General features: G+C 36.3%; 1 protein-coding gene across 1 annotated transcript; it reads left to right on the forward strand.

Annotated features, from left to right (window-relative positions):
* The first annotated feature begins 16,802 nt into the window (after positions 1–16,802).
* Positions 16,803–19,957, forward strand: LOC118046711 (receptor-like protein Cf-9 homolog). Its single transcript, XM_073403556.1, is given in 3 exon segments — positions 16,803–18,739; positions 18,741–19,503; positions 19,674–19,957. Coding segments are annotated over 2 exon segments (2,553 nt in total). The 5' UTR covers positions 16,803–16,927; the 3' UTR covers positions 19,482–19,503; positions 19,674–19,957.
* The last annotated feature ends 202 nt before the right edge of the window (positions 19,958–20,159 follow it).

The raw sequence follows: 20,159 nt of genomic DNA on the forward strand, positions 1-20,159 counted from the left end.
AAATATCCTTCATATCCTTTTAGTGAAGAGATCTCTGGTTCCTTATAGGGCCCTTTCTTGCTCCATTGAGCTTTGTGTCAAAGGAAACAAAAATTGGTTTTTGTTCATGAAAACTGAAACTTTTAATGCAATTAGCCAATCTTATAAAAGATGCTTTTTTAGAAGTGTTTATTATGATACCCCTTTTTGGCTTGGGTTTACTATGGACCCTTATGTGCACTTCGTGCACCTTTTGCCCCCTAGTGTGATGTGCCACTATATGTCAAGCAGATTTGATTTGGTTCTCCAATTGATGGAGTCATTTTCTTAGTCATGCCATAAAAAAGTTCTTTTAAGCAAAAAATTTCAAATGCTATGAGATCATATTTATATATATATAATATATATATATATATATATATATATATATATATATATATAAGGACTCTTTACAAAGAGAATTCATGGCCGAAATTTATTTTATTGACTGGGAAATTACGAAATACATCAAGCGTAGTATTTCTTTACAGAGTCGGAATTCACAGGCCTAACTAGATCTTCTCCATCCATTCTAGATAGCAACAAAGCTCCTCCTGAGAATGCTTTCCTCACCACGTAAGGCCCCTCGTAGTTAGGTGCCCATTTACTCTAATCTTCTCCAGGTAAAGGTAATATTTTCTTTAGTACAAGATCTCCTTCGTGGAATCCTCAAGATCGAACCTTCTTGTCATATGATTTAGCCATCCTTCTTTGGTAGAGTTGATGATGACAGATCGCGGCTATCCTCTTTTCACTGATCAGATTCAACTGTTCATATCTAACCTTTGCCCATTCTAACTCTTCCAGCCCAGAGTCTAACAACACTCTCAATGATGGGATTTCCACTTCTAAAGGCATCACCGCCTCCATTCCATATACCAACATGTACGGGGTGGCTCCTGTTGAGGTTCGAACTGTGGTGCGATATGCATGAAGGGCAAATGGCAACATCTCATGCCAATCCCTATAGGTGACTACCATCTTCTGAATAATCTTTTTGACATTCTTGTTAGCAGCTTCTACCGCGCCATTCATCTTTGGTCTATATGGTGAAGAATTGGAATGCTTGATTTTCCATTTAGTGTAGAGCTCTATTATCATCTTGCTGTTGAAATTTTGGGCATTATCCGTTATAATCTTTTCTGGTGGACCATACCGACATATCAAATCTCTCTCAACAAATTTCTTCACCACTTTTTGCGTCACATGAGCAAATGACCCAGCTTCTACCCATTTTGTGAAGTAGTCGATAGCCACTAGAATAAACCTATGACCATTGCTGGCTTTTGGGTTTACCGGTCCGATCACATCAATTCCCCACATCGCGAAGGGCCATGGAGATGTTAAATTAAACAGAGGAGCTGGAGGAGCATTGATTTTGTCACTGTATACTTGGCACTTATGACATTTCCGGACATAATCGATACAATCCTTCTCTAATGTCATCCAGAAGTACCCGGCTCTTTGTATCTTCCTGGCCATCGCATGTCCACTATGTTTGACTCTGATTTTAAATCCTTAAAGTCCACGCAAACTCTGATTTTACCTTCCTTTTTGGGTACCACCACTATGTTTGACACCCATTGTGGATACTTCACTACTTCCAAAAAACCAGCGTCCCATTGTTTTTCAATTTCCGCCTTTACTTTGATTAAGACCTCCGGATGAGTTCTCCTTAACTTCTGCTTAATCGGCTTGCATCCTTCCATCAATGGTATTCTATGTACTACAATGTCCGTATCCAAACCAGGCATATCCTCGTAAGACCAGGCAAAGACGTCCACATAATCTTTGAGCAGTGCAATCAACTCTTCCTTTGCTTCAGGGGTGATCAAAGTCCCTATCTTCAGCTCTCGCTTGATTTCTTCATTGCCTACATTTATGGTTTCAAGTTCCTCTTTAGCGGGCCTCCAAGCATGTTCGTGTTGCTCTATTAATTTTGCGAATTCCCATATGTTTTCCTCCTCCCATTCCTCATCTTCTACAGCTACTATGTATTCTTTAAATTTTGGCCATTCATTCTCAATGTAAAGTGCAGGTGTTGTTGTGGAGGATCCGCTTTCAGAGTTCCTGAAAGCGGAAAGTGATGTGTAAATGCATAGTAAGACAGCAAGATGAATTTTGAAAATGCATGATCTCATTAAAAATAAAAGATTGGCTCACAATAAGATTCAATTGACATCTTGAGCCTTGATTGTCAATGAATAAAAACAAAATAGAAAAAAAGCAAATAATATAGATAAAAATATAATCCAACAATCATTGTTGATTACATTTTAAAAACCAATGGAGCTTCTTGGGTCTCCCAATTCTGGAACTTCTCCCCTTCGGCTAGCTGCCGAACAAAAGTCTTGACGGTGACTTCTTCCAAAGTGTGGATGGTCAATTGTGGCAGCTCTTCAATCCTCCTTTCGGATTCGATTTTCTCAGCAATGTCCTTGACTTGATTTTCCTCCAGAGTGTTTATGTTCATTGAAGAAAGCTTCTGAAAGAGGTCTCCATGTCCCCCATCAGGTTGTATCACATATGCGGCCTTTGGAAATGAAATCCTGATTGGAGGGATGGCTAAGTTTTCTTCTACAGGCTTCCTTCCTTCAATCCTAGCCATTCTCTTCTCCCTTCTTGCACCAGCAGCTCGTTTGTAATCCTCTTTCTTGGGCTTATATCCAAGCCCAAACCTCTGTTCTGCAGCTTTCAATTTGATTATACCCCTCCATTCAAGCCTTCCTTGCTCCATATCGTATGGGAAAGGAATCTTGTTTTTCAAAAAAGATTTTAGCGGCCATTTTAGTGGCTTCAGAGATTTCTGGCTTCCTCAACACAGTGTTCTCGGGCACCCACTCGGTATTCACAATCTCAAATGCATGAAGGTTTCCGTTCTTACAATCTCCTGCTTCAATGAATTGAACCGCCACATTTCTTACCATCGATATAGTCTCCTCAGCCTTAACAGTAACCAGGACACCGTTGGCAATGTACTTTAAACATTGATGTAGCGAAGAGGTGACAGCTCCCGCAGAATGTATCCATGGCCTTCCTAACAGCATGCTATAGGAAGGGTGGATATCCATCACTTGAAGGGTTACTAGAAAGACTTGTGGACCCACAACTAGTTCGACATCAATTGACCCTATAACTGGCCTTCATGAGCCATCATACGCTCTCGCCGTTATCACACTGGGTTGCATATGTGAGGGATCTATCGGCATTTCATCCAGCATATGCCTTGGTAACACATTAAGGGCCGAACCGTTATCAATGAGAACCTTGCCGACGAGACAATCCTTGCATCGGACCGTGACATACAAGGGTTTGTTATGTCCAGTTCCTTCAGCGTCAAGTTCATCTTCCGTGAAATACAAGTAATTGGCAGCATGAATCCTCCCTACTAGATGTTCCATAGTCTTTTGCTCGATATCTTGGGGCACATAGGCCTCATTCAGTACTTTTTGCAAAGCATTACGGTGTCGCTCGGAGCTGAGTATTAATGACATGATGGAGATCTTAGCAGGGGTCTTCTTCAACTGATCCACTATACTGTACTTACTGTGCTTCATCAGTTTCAAGAACTCATTTGTTTCTTCCTCAGTCACAAGTTTATTCACCTCAAACTCTTTATCTAGGTCCAGCACCTCCTTGCCTTTAGCCTTTCTTTGTCTTTCTAGTTCTTCAGGTGTGAAACAACGACCACTCCGAGTTAGCCCACTTATCTTCGTTCGGAACAGCGGCAAAGGAGCTTCAATATTCGAGGTATAACCATAATCTCCAGGCATCGCTCCATAGTCTACTTTGCTTGCATATGAGGGCCTTAGTTAATACCAATTTTGAGCGACCATTAGTTGTTGATTGGATTCTACATTTCTCTTGATTCTCTATCATCTCTACCTCTTCATTGTCACTTGCGGCCTCAATCCTTAACTCTCCTAGAGTTAGCATTCTTGCAACTTTTTGATGAAATTCAATGCATTCATCAATGTGATGTCCTTCCTTTTTATGGAAAGGGCAAAAGTTACTTTCCCCTGTGCAGTACTCAGTCGTTTCTTCCAAATGTCCCGACTGCACCAACATCAAGTATAGCTTGGCCATGGTCACTTTCAACACCCTCTTTTTGCTGCCAATCTCCATGGTATTCACTCCTCCCCTACCATCAACATGTTTAGGTAAAGGGTTTGAATACTGATTGGGCGAATCCTCAAAAGTGACCCATCCCATTTTGATCAGTTGCAACACCTTTCTTTTAAAAGCAAAGCAAGACTCAATGCTATGGCCTGCGTGACCAGCATGGTATTCACAAGTCACCTCGGGGTTGTACTAGGCAGGGAAAGGTGGCTGCATAGGTGGTATGGGTAGAGGAGCTATCTGCCCAATACTCAACAGCTTGGCATACAATTCTTTTAAGGTTATTGGTAAAGGAGGTAGTTGTTCTTCTGATGGTTGCTTATCCTTTCTTTGGTAATTGTGGTGGTTATTTGCTGGGAATTTTACTTGATTGGGCTGGTTTGGAGTGGAGGGTTTGGAAAAGTTAATACTAGTGACTCGAGGGGTAGGTATTTGATAGTTTTTGCTTCTCCTTTCTAGGTTGTTCACCTCAATTTCTTTCTTCCTTCCAATGAAACCTCTCTTCTCTAGAGGTTCTGCAATTTTCCCACTTCAGATCCCTTGTTCAATCCTCTCGACGATCCGCATGACATCATAGAAATGTTGTGTTGAACTACCCATAAGGTGTTCATAGTATGGAGCCCTGAAAGTATTGGCAAACAAAGTCACCATTTCTGTCTCTATCAGCGGAGGTTGCACATTGATAGCTTGGTCACGCCACCTTTGAGCATAAACCCTTACGGACTCTTGAGTTCCTTTCTCCATGCTAATCAGACTGGTCCTATCAGGAGCAATCTCTAGATTAAACTTGTATTGCTTTAAGAAAGCGTCTGCCAAGTCTGTCCACTTCCTGATCTTAATATTGTCTAACCTCATATACCAACTGAGGGCCGATCCGGTCAGGCTATCCTGGAAGAAGTAAATTAACATTTTGTCGTCGTGGATAACCTCTGCCATTTTGTTATAGTAGGAGCGGAGATGGGTCTTCGGGCATTCCATCCCAGTATACTTAACAAACTCCGGCACTCTGAACTTCTTTGGAATGACAATATTAGGTAATAAACATACTTCAGCGGCCCTAATTGGGTCAAACAAATTATTTCCTTCAATTGCCCTTAGCCTCTCTTCTAGGGCAGTCCACTTATCATCTCCTTCATGATTAGAGAATTTAAAGTCATGTGGATCTTCGTTTGTTAAATCCATTGTAATAGGGATTTGGATGGGCCGAGCAGGACTCTGCTTAGTTGGTGTATTTACCCCTATGTTTATAGGTGCGACAGGAATTTGAGCTGCTGTTGGTGCTTCATTAGGTTGAGTGGATGTTCCCTCTCCATCTCTGGCTCTTAATATTTGCTCTAACATACTGGTTAAGTATGCCACATCATTCCGAACTCCTTCAAGTTCTCTTTGGTACTGAGCTTCTGGTTGTGACCTTCCTTCGTTTTCCATTCTTGCTCTTTGTCGAGTGTTGTGGATTCTAGGAGGGGGACCTATGTTTCTTAATCTGCAGATGCATGCATAGATGTATGAGAAAAATGTATGATTGTGATGGATGCATGATTGAAAATGCATGTTTTATTGGGTATGGATGCAGCCAATAAAAATGTATTTATTGTGAACGAATAACAGCCATCACATTATAAGCATTCTCTTGTCACATTGCTTTGATAGGAGTTCTGCCTTTCGAGTCGTTTGCTTGAATCATGTTCACCAAGAGACAGATTTTTGCATAAGAAGATGGGTCAACGCCCTTTTCATTAACGCTTGGATAAAAATACATTTAGAAATAAAAGAAATACAACATGCTAATCCCTTTCCTCCCTAAACTCCTTAGCCAAAGGTAAGAAAGCAAAGCCGCGGTTCTCAATCTTCCCTAGAAAGGCATCAGTTTCAGCTAGGCTTCGGCGATAGTGAATGATGTCTCCCCCCACATTCCGCGAATTGATTCTAACAATTCGAGCATGTGCAGCAGCTTCGTCCATTTGCTCATCTGTTTTGGTCATTTTTTCTATGAGCAACATGTTGGTTCTGTTCAAAGCAGTGTTGTTGGCGTCGATTTGATCTTTGTGCTTCTCCATTGCTACTAGCTTCTCGTCTAAATACTTTGACTCTTCCCGTTCTTTGTCAAGCTTTATCCTCATGACTTTTATCTCATTCTTCTTGACTGCTAACTCTGCTTTAACATCCTCGAATCCTCCCTTTTCGCTTTCCAACTCCATATATTTCTTATTCAAATCCTCATACTTCCTAATCCTATCCATCAGCTCGAATTTGCACTTGCGCAAATTTTTCTTGTAATATTCTGCACTTTCTTGGCAATCGCTAAAGTCCATCTCCATTGCTTCAAGTTCAGAGCAACTTTGCATCCAATCCAAACTCAACCCTTTAAGCTCCTTCTCACTTCCTTCCTTAGCAATCTTCTCCTCAACCAACTTTAACTCCAGCTTTGTTATTTTCGCATCTCTAGACTGTATTTGCTCATCTAGAAATGTTCTCATTTTATCCTGTTCTAGCATCATTTCTTCCAACATTGCTTTGTCTTTTCTGCTCTTGCTCAATTCTATTCGTAGTTTCTCCACTTGCCTTCTCAAGTCTTCTTCATTACTAACCCTCTTTCTCTTGATAGGCTCCTCTACAGTTGGAGAAGATTTGACTTCTACACAAGGCATGGCTGAAGCAACCTTTTTCTCTTAATAGGCTCTGCTACAATTGGAGAAGATTTGACTTCTATACAAGGCGTGGCTGAAGTAGATAAGTCTCTCTATTTCACATATCCTTCGCTCACACTTGGATCTCTCAACCCTGCTATCTCCACCAACACTAGATGCTTCCAATCTTGTTTGATGATCTCCAAAACCTCTTCTGCCATGGGATCTTTGAACAAACCAGAGAATTGAGCGATTCCCATAGTCCTAGGAACGAACTGCATGCCCCCAAGTTGTCTTACCAACTAAGGCAGGAGCATAACTCAACATAACCGTAATCCCCACCAATGGTACCCAACGCCTTTGTCCACAATTCATTAGGACCTTCACTGTCGTTACCCATTGGGCACTCCACTTAAACTCGCTATTAGGTAAACCTTCTAATTTATCAACCCAACCCTGGTTGTCTAGATCTCCTCATTCTTCTTCTTCTACTAACTTGAGGGGTTTTTGGGTGAACCACCAAAAATTGTTGAAGACAGGTTTCTTTGTCTCGATATGGCTAACCATCCAAATATACAACAGTTGCGTGCAGCATCTCATTGCTCCTTTTCCGGCCCTCCTACAATGGTTAAGTGTCAAAATTGTTTCGGCTAAAATAGCAGCCACTGGATTGATTCGTGTATTCTCATACTCCACGTAAGCAGCAGCGGCCTCCAAACTCACTACACCAATCTGACTTGGGAACAACACAAGGCCAAATATACCTAGGGCAATCAATCTCTCTTTTTCTACTCCTGACTTCTTTTCCAATTCTAGCATCCTCCATTTCAAACCGGTACCATTCTTTTCCAGAAACTTTTCCAAGTTGGAGATTCTGAGCAGCTTTGACAGTTCAGGGATGATCTTGTCGGATCTTAAAGGAGAATAAATCCGATACAGGTCGTTGGGAAACTCGGTCAACAATCTATATTCCTCAACCATAGGGCACAAGTCTATGCTTCCAAAGGAAAAACATCTGTAGTCTGGATCCCAAAAATGAACTAAAGCTCGCACAGCTGGGATTAAAACTTCTACCTTTGCAATTTCCATCAAACGTCCGTATTTCCTAAAAAATGCATCTTTATCCACATTCTGAAAATGAGTCGTTAATTTGTTCACCTCATTCAATATGCAATTCAGGTTCTTGATTGGTGACATCTTCTTAGCATCGCTTCTAAGACAATCTCCTTCAGTCAATTGTGACAGTTCAGAATTTTTTCCATACTCTAAGATGGAAGATTTAGTGATGATGGCCATTTCATTCACAAGTCCTGCAATTCAAAATGCATTGGGGTTTAGACTTGTTTTGATGCAAAAGATATGCTGGAACATACACCCTAAGGATAGGTTCTAATTCCTCTACGTGAGACATAGGGTAGGTTTACTACTGGGTCTCTAAAAGAGGGTCTCTTGTTGTTCCAGTGATCAACCTTCGTAAAGGCGATATGGAGGTCTAGCAGATAGTGGGATGGTACGTGTACCAATCACAATCAGTCTAAACACTCAGCAAAGAGTTGGGGTTTACACAAACTTAAACCTTGACTCAAGTCATAAGGCAAGCTGCTAGTCCCCCACTTAAACTTAGAGTTACATGTGTGTGCCCTCCAAAACATAATAATAATAATAAAGTGATGCATGACTATGCCATGTATGATAGAATGTAAAGATATATGCTAAAGCTTTTGAACAAAGCATCATAAGAAAACAAAAACCAATAACACATAACATAAACAAACAAACAAATCAAGCTTAGTCCAAGGGTCCCCAGTGGAGTCGCCATCCTGTCGCACCCAAAAAAAATGAAAATTTGTTTTGCGACATTCGACTGGCTACTTTCGTTTTGTTTTACTGATTTGGTTCTTTGGAGTCGCCACCTAGTATTTTGGGTTACTAGAAACCCTAACTGGTCTTTCAGAGATTCTAAGGCTAGGGACTGGTTACGTAAAGGGAAGGTATTAGCACCCCTAATACGCCCTACCTAAGGTAAGCTGCTTGGTGTTTGCTTTGCTCTTATAATCTATGGTGTTGGTGTTTTCTAGTCTCGTCAATTGATTTTGTATAGAAATCTAAGGAGATTCCATGTGCTTTGAAAGCTCATTTTTCCCTTAGTATTTCAAGAGTTTGCGACTCGTAAATCGTGAAATAAAAAAAATTAAAATTTTGAAATGTCCTCGATTATAATCAAGGCTTCTTTCAAGAATGTGTGCGGATTTATTACTCCCAATAATATTTTGGATATTCATCCTTTTAAGGATTTCTTTATCCAAACATTAACGGTAAATAATAAATGAATTTCCTCCCTAAAAATAAGATTTTTATAGTTTTTGGAATATTGGTCAATACCCTTTGGAGTTTTACAAACATGTTGTAAAATCCAGAAATGCAAGAAAATAATTTGTGTTTAAGAAATCTATACGAAAACACATTTTTAAAACTTCCAATATTTTTTTTTATATATAAAAAGAACATTCAAAACATGTTAGAGTATTGGCCGTATGCAACACGCAAGAAAATATTATTTTTTTTTAACAATATATTTTTTTTTGACGAAATCGGGTATTTTAATACTGAATTTGTATCTCCACAACATAAAAATACAAACTAATATTAAGTCATTTTAAAAAGATGTAAGGGGAAAAATTAACAATATTTTTAAGGAATTTTAGAAATTTTTGAAAGCAAAAAAAAAAATATCTTTGAAAATTTCGGGTGTCTCGACGAAAATCGGATATTTTAAATACTAAATTTATACCTCTACAGTATATAAAAAAAAATACAAACCCCCCAAAAAAAAATATATATATATATATATATGAAAAGAAAACAACAACATTTTTTAGATTTTTTTTTATTTTTTTTTTTAAATAAAATATATATATATACACACACACATAATATAATATAATAATATAATATAATTATATATTAATTATTAAGGGCTGGGCCGGCCCAACTAACTGGGCCGGGCACAACCCCTTAAGTCATTGGGCCGGGATCAGCCCAAGAAAGTGACTAGGCCAATCTCGGCCCAAGAAAGTGACTGGGCCGCTCTCGGCCCAAGAAAGGTGACTGGGCCGATCTCGGACCAAGAAAAATAATTCTGCATGCAGGAGACGAAACCTACAGAAGAAGAGAAAAAGAAAAAAAATGCAGGGGAGAGAGCGTACCTGGCGCGGCGGTGGTTTGCTGGCGAGGCTGCGGTGGCGTGGCTTGTGGACGGCGACTCCGGGCGGCGTTGCTGCTGTTTCTAACAGTGGCGAAAAATTTCTTCCTCCTCCCCTTTCTCTTTTTTTTGTTCTCAGTGGCTTTCTCTGTCTCGGTTTGCTTTCGGTTTTTGGTTTCGGTTTCCTTCTTCTCAGTTTGTTTCTCTTCTTCTCTCTCTTTCGTGCCTTATTTCTCTTCTCCCTCTCTCTTCGGGTTGCCCTCTCTCTCCTTCGGTCTCTCTATTTATAAAGGAAACCGGTGTGCCTTTTGCTAGTGCGCCTTCAATCATGCAACGGCTAGTCGGCCAGTGACCCGTTCGGTGGTCTCGTGGGGCTTCGGTGGGGGCGAGGAGAGAGAGGCGGGAAGGTTTTGAAAATTTTCGTCTTCTGTTGCTGCTAAATCGGGGGGAAGGAGGAAGATGAACAGTGTCGTTCAAAACGACACCGTTCTGGTCTTCCTCTTTTTTTTCTTTTTTTTTTATATATATGAAACGGTGTCGTTTTGGATAAAACACGCCGTTTCATTTAAATGGCCAAACTTCAAATCAGCCCTCCAAATTCGGTCCCCGCCCCTCTTGTTGGCTGCCTTTTTCATTTTGGTCCTTGGCCTCTGATTTATGCAATTGAGCCCTCAATTGATTAATAAACTTTCAATTTCTTCAATTAGGCCCCTGAACCGAATAATTGCAGCCCCTCCATTTACGCGCCTCTTCCAATTTGGTCCCTGGTTTCGGATTTTCTTATTTAAGTCCCTAATTGGCCATTAAACTTCAATATTTATGCAATTAAGCCCCTGATTTGACCCAATAAATTCCTAACAAATATATTTTGGCCCCAGAACTTAAATTTCTTCTAATTAAAGCCCAAATTGACTTAAAAATTAATTTTTCTTGCAATCAAATACTCTATAAATTCAAATAAAAATCCAATTAAGTCCATAAACATCCAAATTTGGGCTTTTCTCCTCAAAATTCAAATTTTTCTTCTCAATAGGGCTTTCATCCTTCAAGAATATATTGTCAAAAATTCAATCCTTGTATATTTAAATTCCTTGACCAATTTTCTGACTGTTTTCCGAGCGCTTCTGCCTCCTGTTATTTTTCTAACCTCTTTTGGCTATTTATTTTATTTTTCATGGGGACCCAAAAATGGGTTACAACATATATATTTATCTTTTATTATTGCTATAAGAAGAAAATAACTCTTCAGGCTCTTAACTCCAACAAAATAACAAGTTTCAGGGGCTATAAATACTCATTGAACCATCTAGGTAAAGGGTTTACAATTTTCAATTTTTTACTACATACATATTTTTTAATTATTTGTTTACATAATCTAATAGTTAAATTATTTTTTATTTAAAATAGAAAAAGGACAAAGGAAAAATCAAAGTATATAAATTGAAAGATTGATAAGCAAGAAAAAGTATTTTTTTAAAAAAATTACTGAAATAAGAATGATCAAAATTTGTCAAAAATCTATTTAATTACTTTTAATACTAGAAGGATTATTTAATTTAAGAAAAATTAGCAACCCCTGAAACATATTTAAACCATTTAGGAAATCATTATTGTCGTGTTTCTATTATTAGAGCATGCTAGTATGGTGAATGTTACTTTTTTAAAATGTTTTTTTGTTTGGAAATATATCAAAATAGTATTTTTATGTTATTTTTTTATTCATTTTTTACAAGAAACCAATATTCTCATGTTTTTACATCATTTTAATGTATTAATATAAATAACGTATTGTTAATGCCGGACGAGCTACCAAAAAAAAGTTCTAATTAGCACATATACTTGCTGCACATCACTTAAATAGACTTGATCTCAACAAAAAATGTTAAAGGAAATATTCGCAATTCAACCCTCAGTTCCATATTCAGCACCACATGAATATTCTTCTGGACCATTGCCTATTGCTTTCTCTTGTTTAGTTATCAACTAATTAAGGGAGTTCTCCTTGCGAGGAAATATTCGCAATTGAATAATTCAACCCTCAGTTTCACATTCAGCACCACATGAAGAGTCGACACTATCTATACATCCAAGTTCCGATCGAAGACTTTTAGGACGACCAATCCCACAGCATCTAATTGAGTGCAAGAACCTTCAAACTCCATTAATTCTCCATTGTTTGTCTGTACTTTTCTAACAACTGTTCATTAAAGCTATTGCCAGAACGTGTTGACTGGAGACTGGATTGAAGTGGACATAAGAAGGTGAGCATGACTCTTTAACTCTGCATGCCCCCTTGCTTAAGCTGTGAGTAAACTAGGATAGTAAATTATTAAGAAGTTTTCTTCCGATTTTGTGGCTTGAATTTCTTGGAAATTATATTTTAGTGAGCATAGCAATCTTCGCATAAATCTTATTGCTAAATACAATTTGGAAAAACATCTCTGAACATTCAAATTAAGCTGTCATGATTTTTAATTTTTTTTTATCTTACTATAAATACTTCACAATTAACTACCTTATTTATTATAATTAGCACTTGTGTTAGTGAATTAAGGGACTTCTCCTCGTGTGGAAATATTTGCTGAATGAATTTATTGGTTACTTAATCTTGTTGTACAGCTGCGGATTGTACATAAGAAGGTGAAGATGACTTTGTTTATCATTTTGTTTTTCAATTATGTATACATAATCTCATAGTTTAAATTATTTATTATTTAGAATAGAAAAGGGAAAAATCAAAGTATATCAATTGAAGGAACGATAACCAAGAAAAGTATTTTAAAAAAAAACAAAATACTACTAATCAAGATTTGTCAACTATTTAGTTATTTTAATACTAAAAGGATTCATTAATTTAAAGAAATATTAGCAACCTCTAAAACACTATTTAATCCATTTAGAATATCAATATTGATTTTTTATATATATTTTATAATTTTAATGAATTAATATTAAAAATTAAAAATAAAATTTAAAAAAATATCATATTAATATATTTTCAATTAAAAAAAAATCTTTATAAAATAATTAAACTGCTATACATTACCAGGCGGGCGCTCATTAGTGGCCCGATCATAGTTTTAAAACTCGGACCGGCCCGGCGGGTCGACCCGGGACCCAGCTGACTTGGGCATGGGACCGGTCTGGTTGGAGGCCAAAACCCGCTTGGGAATTGGCCCGGCCAGACCCGGTTGACCTGGCAAGACCCGGCCGCAAACACGTTGACTTTTATTTATTTATTTTTTTTGCTAAAACAACATCGTTTTGATTTTTTAAAAAAAATATATTTTGACCAGGCCGACCTGGCGACCCGGTCAAGACCCTATGACCTGGTCAAAACCCGGAACCCGGGCCTTGGACCGGGCCGACCACCGGGCCGGGTCTTAAAACTATGGCCCCGATTGCTAAGCATAATTATTACTTTGCCAAGTAACAACAATTTAGTGTGCGCAATTTGAAGTCAATTTGATAGAACCTTACATATTTCCATGGTTTCTACTCTTACTTTATTTTTTTTAAATAAAATTTCAATTTCATTTTTTAATGGGTTTGGTTATTATAGTTTTATAATTCAAATAGCTAGTTTTATTTTTTAATATTTAATTAATTTAAAATTAGATTTTATAATTTTTGTTAGCTTGCTTTTTATTAAATTATCGTAATTTCATTACCTAGATCATGGCTTTGACGAGTTAACCTGGGTTAACTCGAGTTATTTTTTTGTATCTTTTGTTTAATTGATTTTTTTTTTAATTTTATTCTTTAACATTAGATTGATTAAGAATTGAGCTTTAAAATTTGTTTTTATTTACTTTCTATGAAGTAATCCTGTTTATATGACTCAAGTTGCGAGTTTAGCAGGTTAGGCCAAGTTGACCCAAGTTATTTATTTTTTTTAATTGTTTTTTTTTTTCAATTTCAATATTGTGTTGAATGAGAATTGAATTTGATAATTTATTTTGATTCGTTTTCTTTGAGGTTATTCTGGTATCATAATTCAATATGTTTTTGTTTCAATATTTTATAAAAAAATATATATCATCTTGAAATTTTTTTAATTAAACTGTGTTTTTAACGGTTGTCCAAATTATCTTTGGACCCGTCAAGTTGACAGAATTATATCAAATTAATTCCCACATGATTTGAATATTTGTTTTCTACTAGAAAACATATTATCAACACTTAAATATTTTTTATGTTTAAAAAATTGATTTGACTCGCAACATGACGCGGGTCAATGATATAATGTTAACTATAAAACCCTCCTTTTATATTAGCAGGTCAATATTAATTAGTAGACAGAACTAAAACAAAAACAATAAAGAAATTAAGAACAACTAACATATGTAAAATTCTTTAAATACTAGTTTCTTAAAAAAAAAAATGAAAAACCATTATGTTTTGGGAAAAAAATAATATAAACCGAGTTTTAATTGATTAAATCAACTCAAACTCAACTTATTTTGAAAGTTGAAACCCAACCCATCCTCCTTCTTGGTAAAGAAATCAAAGGAAGTTCTAGTAAGAGCATAAATTGAATCTATTAGCACATAGACTTGCTGCAAATGTCAATTTTGAAAATTAATATTGCCGTGTTTCCAACATTCTTGTATAGTCAGCAATATGCAATTAATTTCGCAGGAAAGTGTTTCCAAACAATTGTATGGAAATATTTGCAATTGAATAATTCAACCTTCAGTTTCGTAAAAGCAAGCTTCGTAGAAATTTCATTACTAAATACGACATAGAAAAACATCTCTGAACTAAGTTGTTAGTGCTCAAGAAATTTCATTTCTCACATAATTTTTTTTATATATAAAATGACTTTGGGGTCAAGAAAAAGGACAGATCAAGTTGTTAGGACTCAAGGTTGTTTTTTTTTTTTGCAAGTTTATTAATTTTCATAATATTTTTTATTTATATTTTTAAATTATTAAACTCATCAAGTAATTCCTTGAGTCTTGATTTTTTTTTGTTTTTTAGAAATGGTTTTATCAACTTAACATTTTTTTTATATTGAAATAAATGTAGGACAACTTACAGCGTAGTGCACCTATATAGTATTATCTACAGTTATAAAATGTCAATTCTGGAAATTAATTGTGCCGTGTTTCCAACACACTTTTTTTTTTTGTTATAAATCGGGGCTAAAGCCCAAAATTAAATTAAACGAGGGAACACCGTTCCAATCAAGTCATAGTATAAAAACCAATACAAGCCCTCTGGAGGTTCATTGATTGTCGAATCCTCCTTAAAAAGGAGATTCCTGGAGAGCCCATAGTTAGCAAGCCAATCAGCAGCAGCATTCACCTCCCTGTATGAATGTTGCACTTGGACTACCCAATCTCTACTTAGAGCTTCACGAGCTCTGTTAACCAAGGCATAGTGTGCATCATCTTTCACGGATTGTTTCAAGAGCAGATCCACCACAACCAAAGAATCAGATTTCAAAATAATCTTGCGAAAGCCTAAAGACCAAGCCAACTCTAGCCCTGTAATCACCGCCCATAACTCAGCACGAACTGAAGTACCAATCCCAGTATTAATAGAAAAACCTCTAATCCAAGAGCCCATGCAATCCCTAATTAATCCTCCCGCCGCTGCTAAACCTGGGTTGCCTTTACTACATCCATCTACATTTAATTTCATCCAATTCGAAGGGGGGTATTTCCATCCCACAACATTCATCTTCTTAGAAATCAAAGTATTAAGCTCCTCATGGTGTCCAGCGCCCATTATCTCTTTTGTCAAACCCCAAATAACCATTAAAGGATGCCCTGCCACTTCTAGAGTCTCCCTAAAAATGCGACAATTCCTGTACTTCCAAAGGAACCACACAGTAACACCAAACAAGATTGACCAACACCAACCTTCCTTTGTATTAACTATGCTTGACAAGTTAGACAACAACTCTTGTATAGTCAACAAAGGGACCACTTACTGGATAACATATACAAGTTCCGAAGACTTGGAGGTCAAGGACGAAAAGGACAGACCAAAGTGACGACGATTGGTTTTCCCTTGTTGATGCTGTAAAAAAAACATCGTTTATGCCATGTTATTTTCTGAAAAGTAATTTTTAAAAAATTATTTTTAAAATTATTTTATATTTATTTATCATTAAAAAAGTTGGTCAATCAAAAATACTTTCCGATCAAAGAAAAATTTAACTTGGTTTCCAGAAAAAGTGTTTTCCTGAAAAATTTGGATGGAAAACACTTTCTGGAAGTTGTGAAAAATTTAAAAATATCATATTATTTGCTGATTATATCAAATTTGGTCCTCAAACTTTTGATTACTATATATATTTTGTTTTGAATATTTATTTTTTCAATTTCATCTCTTAAAATTTAATTTTTATATTAACTTTGGTCCATATTTTTATAATTTTTATTTGTTTTTTCCTTATTATTTTTTTATTGAAATTTTTTATCTATCAAATTTGGTCTTCATTCTTTTAATTGTTATTTATTTTATTTGAAATAATTTATGAAATGTTAATTATTATTATTTTAATTTCTTTATCTTTTATTTTTTTAGATTTAATTTTTATTATTTTGATTATTATTTATTTTATTTAAAATAATTTATAACATTATATTTTTTCATATACAATATATCCTGAACTTTCGTTTTCGTTGTTGATGGTCAAGGCAAGCTTCGCAGAAATTTCATTGCTAAATACAGTATAGAAAAACATCTCTGCAATAAGTTGTTAGTGCGTAAGAAATTTCATTTCTTACACAGGTTTTTTTTATATATAAAATAACTTTGGGGTCAAGAAAAAGGACAGACCAAGTTGTTAGCACTCAAGTTTTTTTTTTTAATTACAGAAACTGAATGAACAGAAGAATCTAAGATTGGTTTGTCTATAAATACTACTAAAAGTGCCTTTCTTTATTTCTCATCTCTCCCCAATCGTTCAGAATTCCAAATAGACTTTGAATCCTGCAAATCCAACATGAAGTTTTCATTATCCCTCACTCAATTTCTCTGTTCCATTTTATTTCTCTTCCATTTTCATACAACAATTTCATCATCATTCTCCTCAAATCACTCCTCTTCTTCTTCTTCTCATTTGTGTGCTCATCACCAAAGTCTTTCTCTCCTTCAATTCAAACAATCCTTTCCCATTCATAGTTCTGCTTATTGGGAGCGCTACTATTGTCAATATCCCTTTCCAAAAACAGAGTCATGGAAAGACGGTACAGATTGCTGCTTGTGGGATGGGGTCAATTGTGATATGAAAACCGGGCAAGTCACTGGACTGAACCTCTCTTGCAGCATGCTTTATGGCACCCTCCATTCCTATAATTCTCTCTTCTCTCTTCATCATCTTCAGAAGCTCGATCTCTCTTTCAATGATTTCAACTCCTCCCATATTTCTTCTCGATTTGGGCATTTTTCCAATCTGACACATCTTAATCTAAATTCTTCCAATTTCGCAGGCCAAGTTCCATTAGAAGTCTCCCGTCTCTCCAAATTGATTTCTCTTGATCTCTCTGGAAACAACCATCTAAGTGTAGAACCAGTTTCTTTTGACAAGCTTGTTCGAAACCTAACCAAGCTAAGAGATCTCGATTTGAGTTCTGTAAATATGTCTTTGGTTGCACCTAATTCCTTGACGAATCTGTCCTCTTCTTTGTCATCTCTTTACCTTGGGGGTTGTGGTTTGCAAGGGAAAATCCCGGGTAATATCTTTCTCCTACCAAACCTTGAATTACTCATTCTGCGAGACAATGAAGGCCTCACTGGCTCTTTTCCTTCCTCCAATGTGAGTAATGTCCTCTGGCTGTTGGACCTTTCTGATACAAAAATTTCAATTTATCTAGAAAATGACTCCATCAGAAATTTAAAGTCGTTAGAGTATATATTACTTAGTAATTGTAACATTGTTGGGTCAAAACTAGCTCTGTTTGGTAATCTTACACGGCTCTTTCAATTAAACCTCACAAACAACAATTTTAATGGTCAGATTCCATCTTCATTTGGAAACCTTGTGAAGCTTCATTACTTGGATCTCAGTTCCAATAATTTTATGGGTCAGATTCCAGATTCTTTTGCTAACCTAACCCTGCTCGAAGGTTTAGATTTATCAAACAATCAACTCAATGGGATGATACCATCCTTTTTATTTGCTCTCCCTTCTTTATTGAATTTGGACCTTCATAATAATCAATTCATAGGCAATATAGGTGAATTCCAACACAATTCATTGCAATACCTTGATTTGAGCAATAACTCCTTGCATGGTTCAATCCCAAGTTCAATTTTCAAACAAGAGAACTTGGGAATTCTTATTCTTGCATCCAACAGTAAATTGACATGGGAGGTTCCTTCTTCAATTTGCAAGTTAAAATTCCTTCGAGTCTTGGATCTTTCCAACAATAACTTGAGTGGTTCTGCACCACAATGTTTGGGAAACTTCAGCAACAGACTCTCAGTTTTGCATCTAGGTATGAACAATCTCCGAGGCACTATTCCATCAACATTTTCAGAGGGAAGTAACTTGGAATATCTCAACCTCAATGGCAATGAATTAGAAGGGAAAATACCGTTGTCTATTGTCAACTGCACAATGCTGGAGTTTCTTAATCTTGGAAACAATAAGATTGATGATACATTCCCCTATTTCCTAGAAATGCTTCCAGAGCTAAAGATTCTTGTTCTAAAATCCAATAAACTCCAAGGTTTTATGAAGGGTCCGGTTACTTTTAATTCCTTCTCCAAATTACATATTCTTGACATCTCTGAAAATAATTTGAGTGGACCATGCATTGCCAGAAGAGCTTTTCAATAGTCTTGAAGGAATGATTAGTGTCGATCTAGATAAGTATTACATGACGGCAAGAGGTTACTCTAGCTACACCTATTCAATACAAATGACATGGAAAGGGTTGGAAGTTGAGTTTGTGAAAATCCTAAGTATCCTCAGAGGACTTGATTTATCAAGTAACAGTTTCACCGGTGAGATTCCAAAACCAATTGGAAAGCTTAAAGGACTTCATCAACTTAACCTCTCTCACAATTTCCTTACAGGCCATATCCAATCATCATTAGGGTTTTTAACCAATCTAGAGGCATTAGATATGTCTTCAAATATGCTTACGGGAAGGATTCCTGTGCAGTTGACAGATCTAACATTTCTTGTAGTCTTAAACCTTTCACAAAACAAACTGGAAGGGCCCATACCTAGGGAGCGTCAGTTCAGCACATTTTATCCAAGCGCATTTCAAGGAAACTTGGGTTTATGTGGAATCCCAATGCCAACAAAATGCAACAATGGCGTGGTACCACCATTACCGCCATCAAACTTTAATGAAGGAGATGGGTTTGGATGGAAAGCTGTGGGAATGGGGTATGGATGTGGGTTTGTCTTTGGAGTCACAATGGGTTATATTGTGTTTAGAACAAGACGACCTGCATGGTTTCATAGGATGGTTGAACGTCAATGGAATCTGAAGGCAAGAAGAACAAAGAAGAATGCTCGCATGTATGGTGCAAGAAGAAATTAAAAAATGCATTTGGTAAATTCAAGTAAGTTTTGCAAGCTTTTGATATTTTGAGGTTTTATTAGCAAAGTTTGTGTTAGACTATCTTTTCTTTGCTATTTCATTTGATAAGTCTAACATTTCTAATTCTATGAGTATAGAACTATAAGTATTCATGACTATAGTTATATGTTTTTTTTTTTTTTATTATTGCAGCACAATTTCAATGAAGGTTTCACCTCACGAGATACCAAGTAGAGTTGATATTGGAACAACAATAAAGTGGCAGATTCATAGTACTGGATTTCTGTTGTTCATTTTTTTTTTTTTTACTTCTATGAAAAAAAGTCAAAGAATGTAACAGTTAATGTATGTTGTAGTAACAGTTAATGTATGTTGTAGTTTATGTTAACTATAAAATCATGTTTTATATTAGCAAATCAATATTAATTAGTAGAGAGACATAGAACAAAAACAATAAAGAAATTAAGAACAACAAATATAGTTAAATTTCCTTAAATGTATAAAAAATATTTTATAAGTGATAATACTAGTTTTGAGACGCGCCAAAATGAACTGATATAGAAAATTTTAGTATCAAACGAAGATTTGGAATGAGTTTCAGAACGGTATTGTAAACCTTGATTGGAAGAATCTTATCATAAAGCTTCCTTCACATTACACTCCTGACCTGGAAATAAC

This window comes from Populus alba, chromosome 12 (genome assembly GCF_005239225.2).
Source record: "Populus alba chromosome 12, ASM523922v2, whole genome shotgun sequence".
NCBI classification, from domain to species: domain Eukaryota; kingdom Viridiplantae; phylum Streptophyta; class Magnoliopsida; order Malpighiales; family Salicaceae; genus Populus; species Populus alba.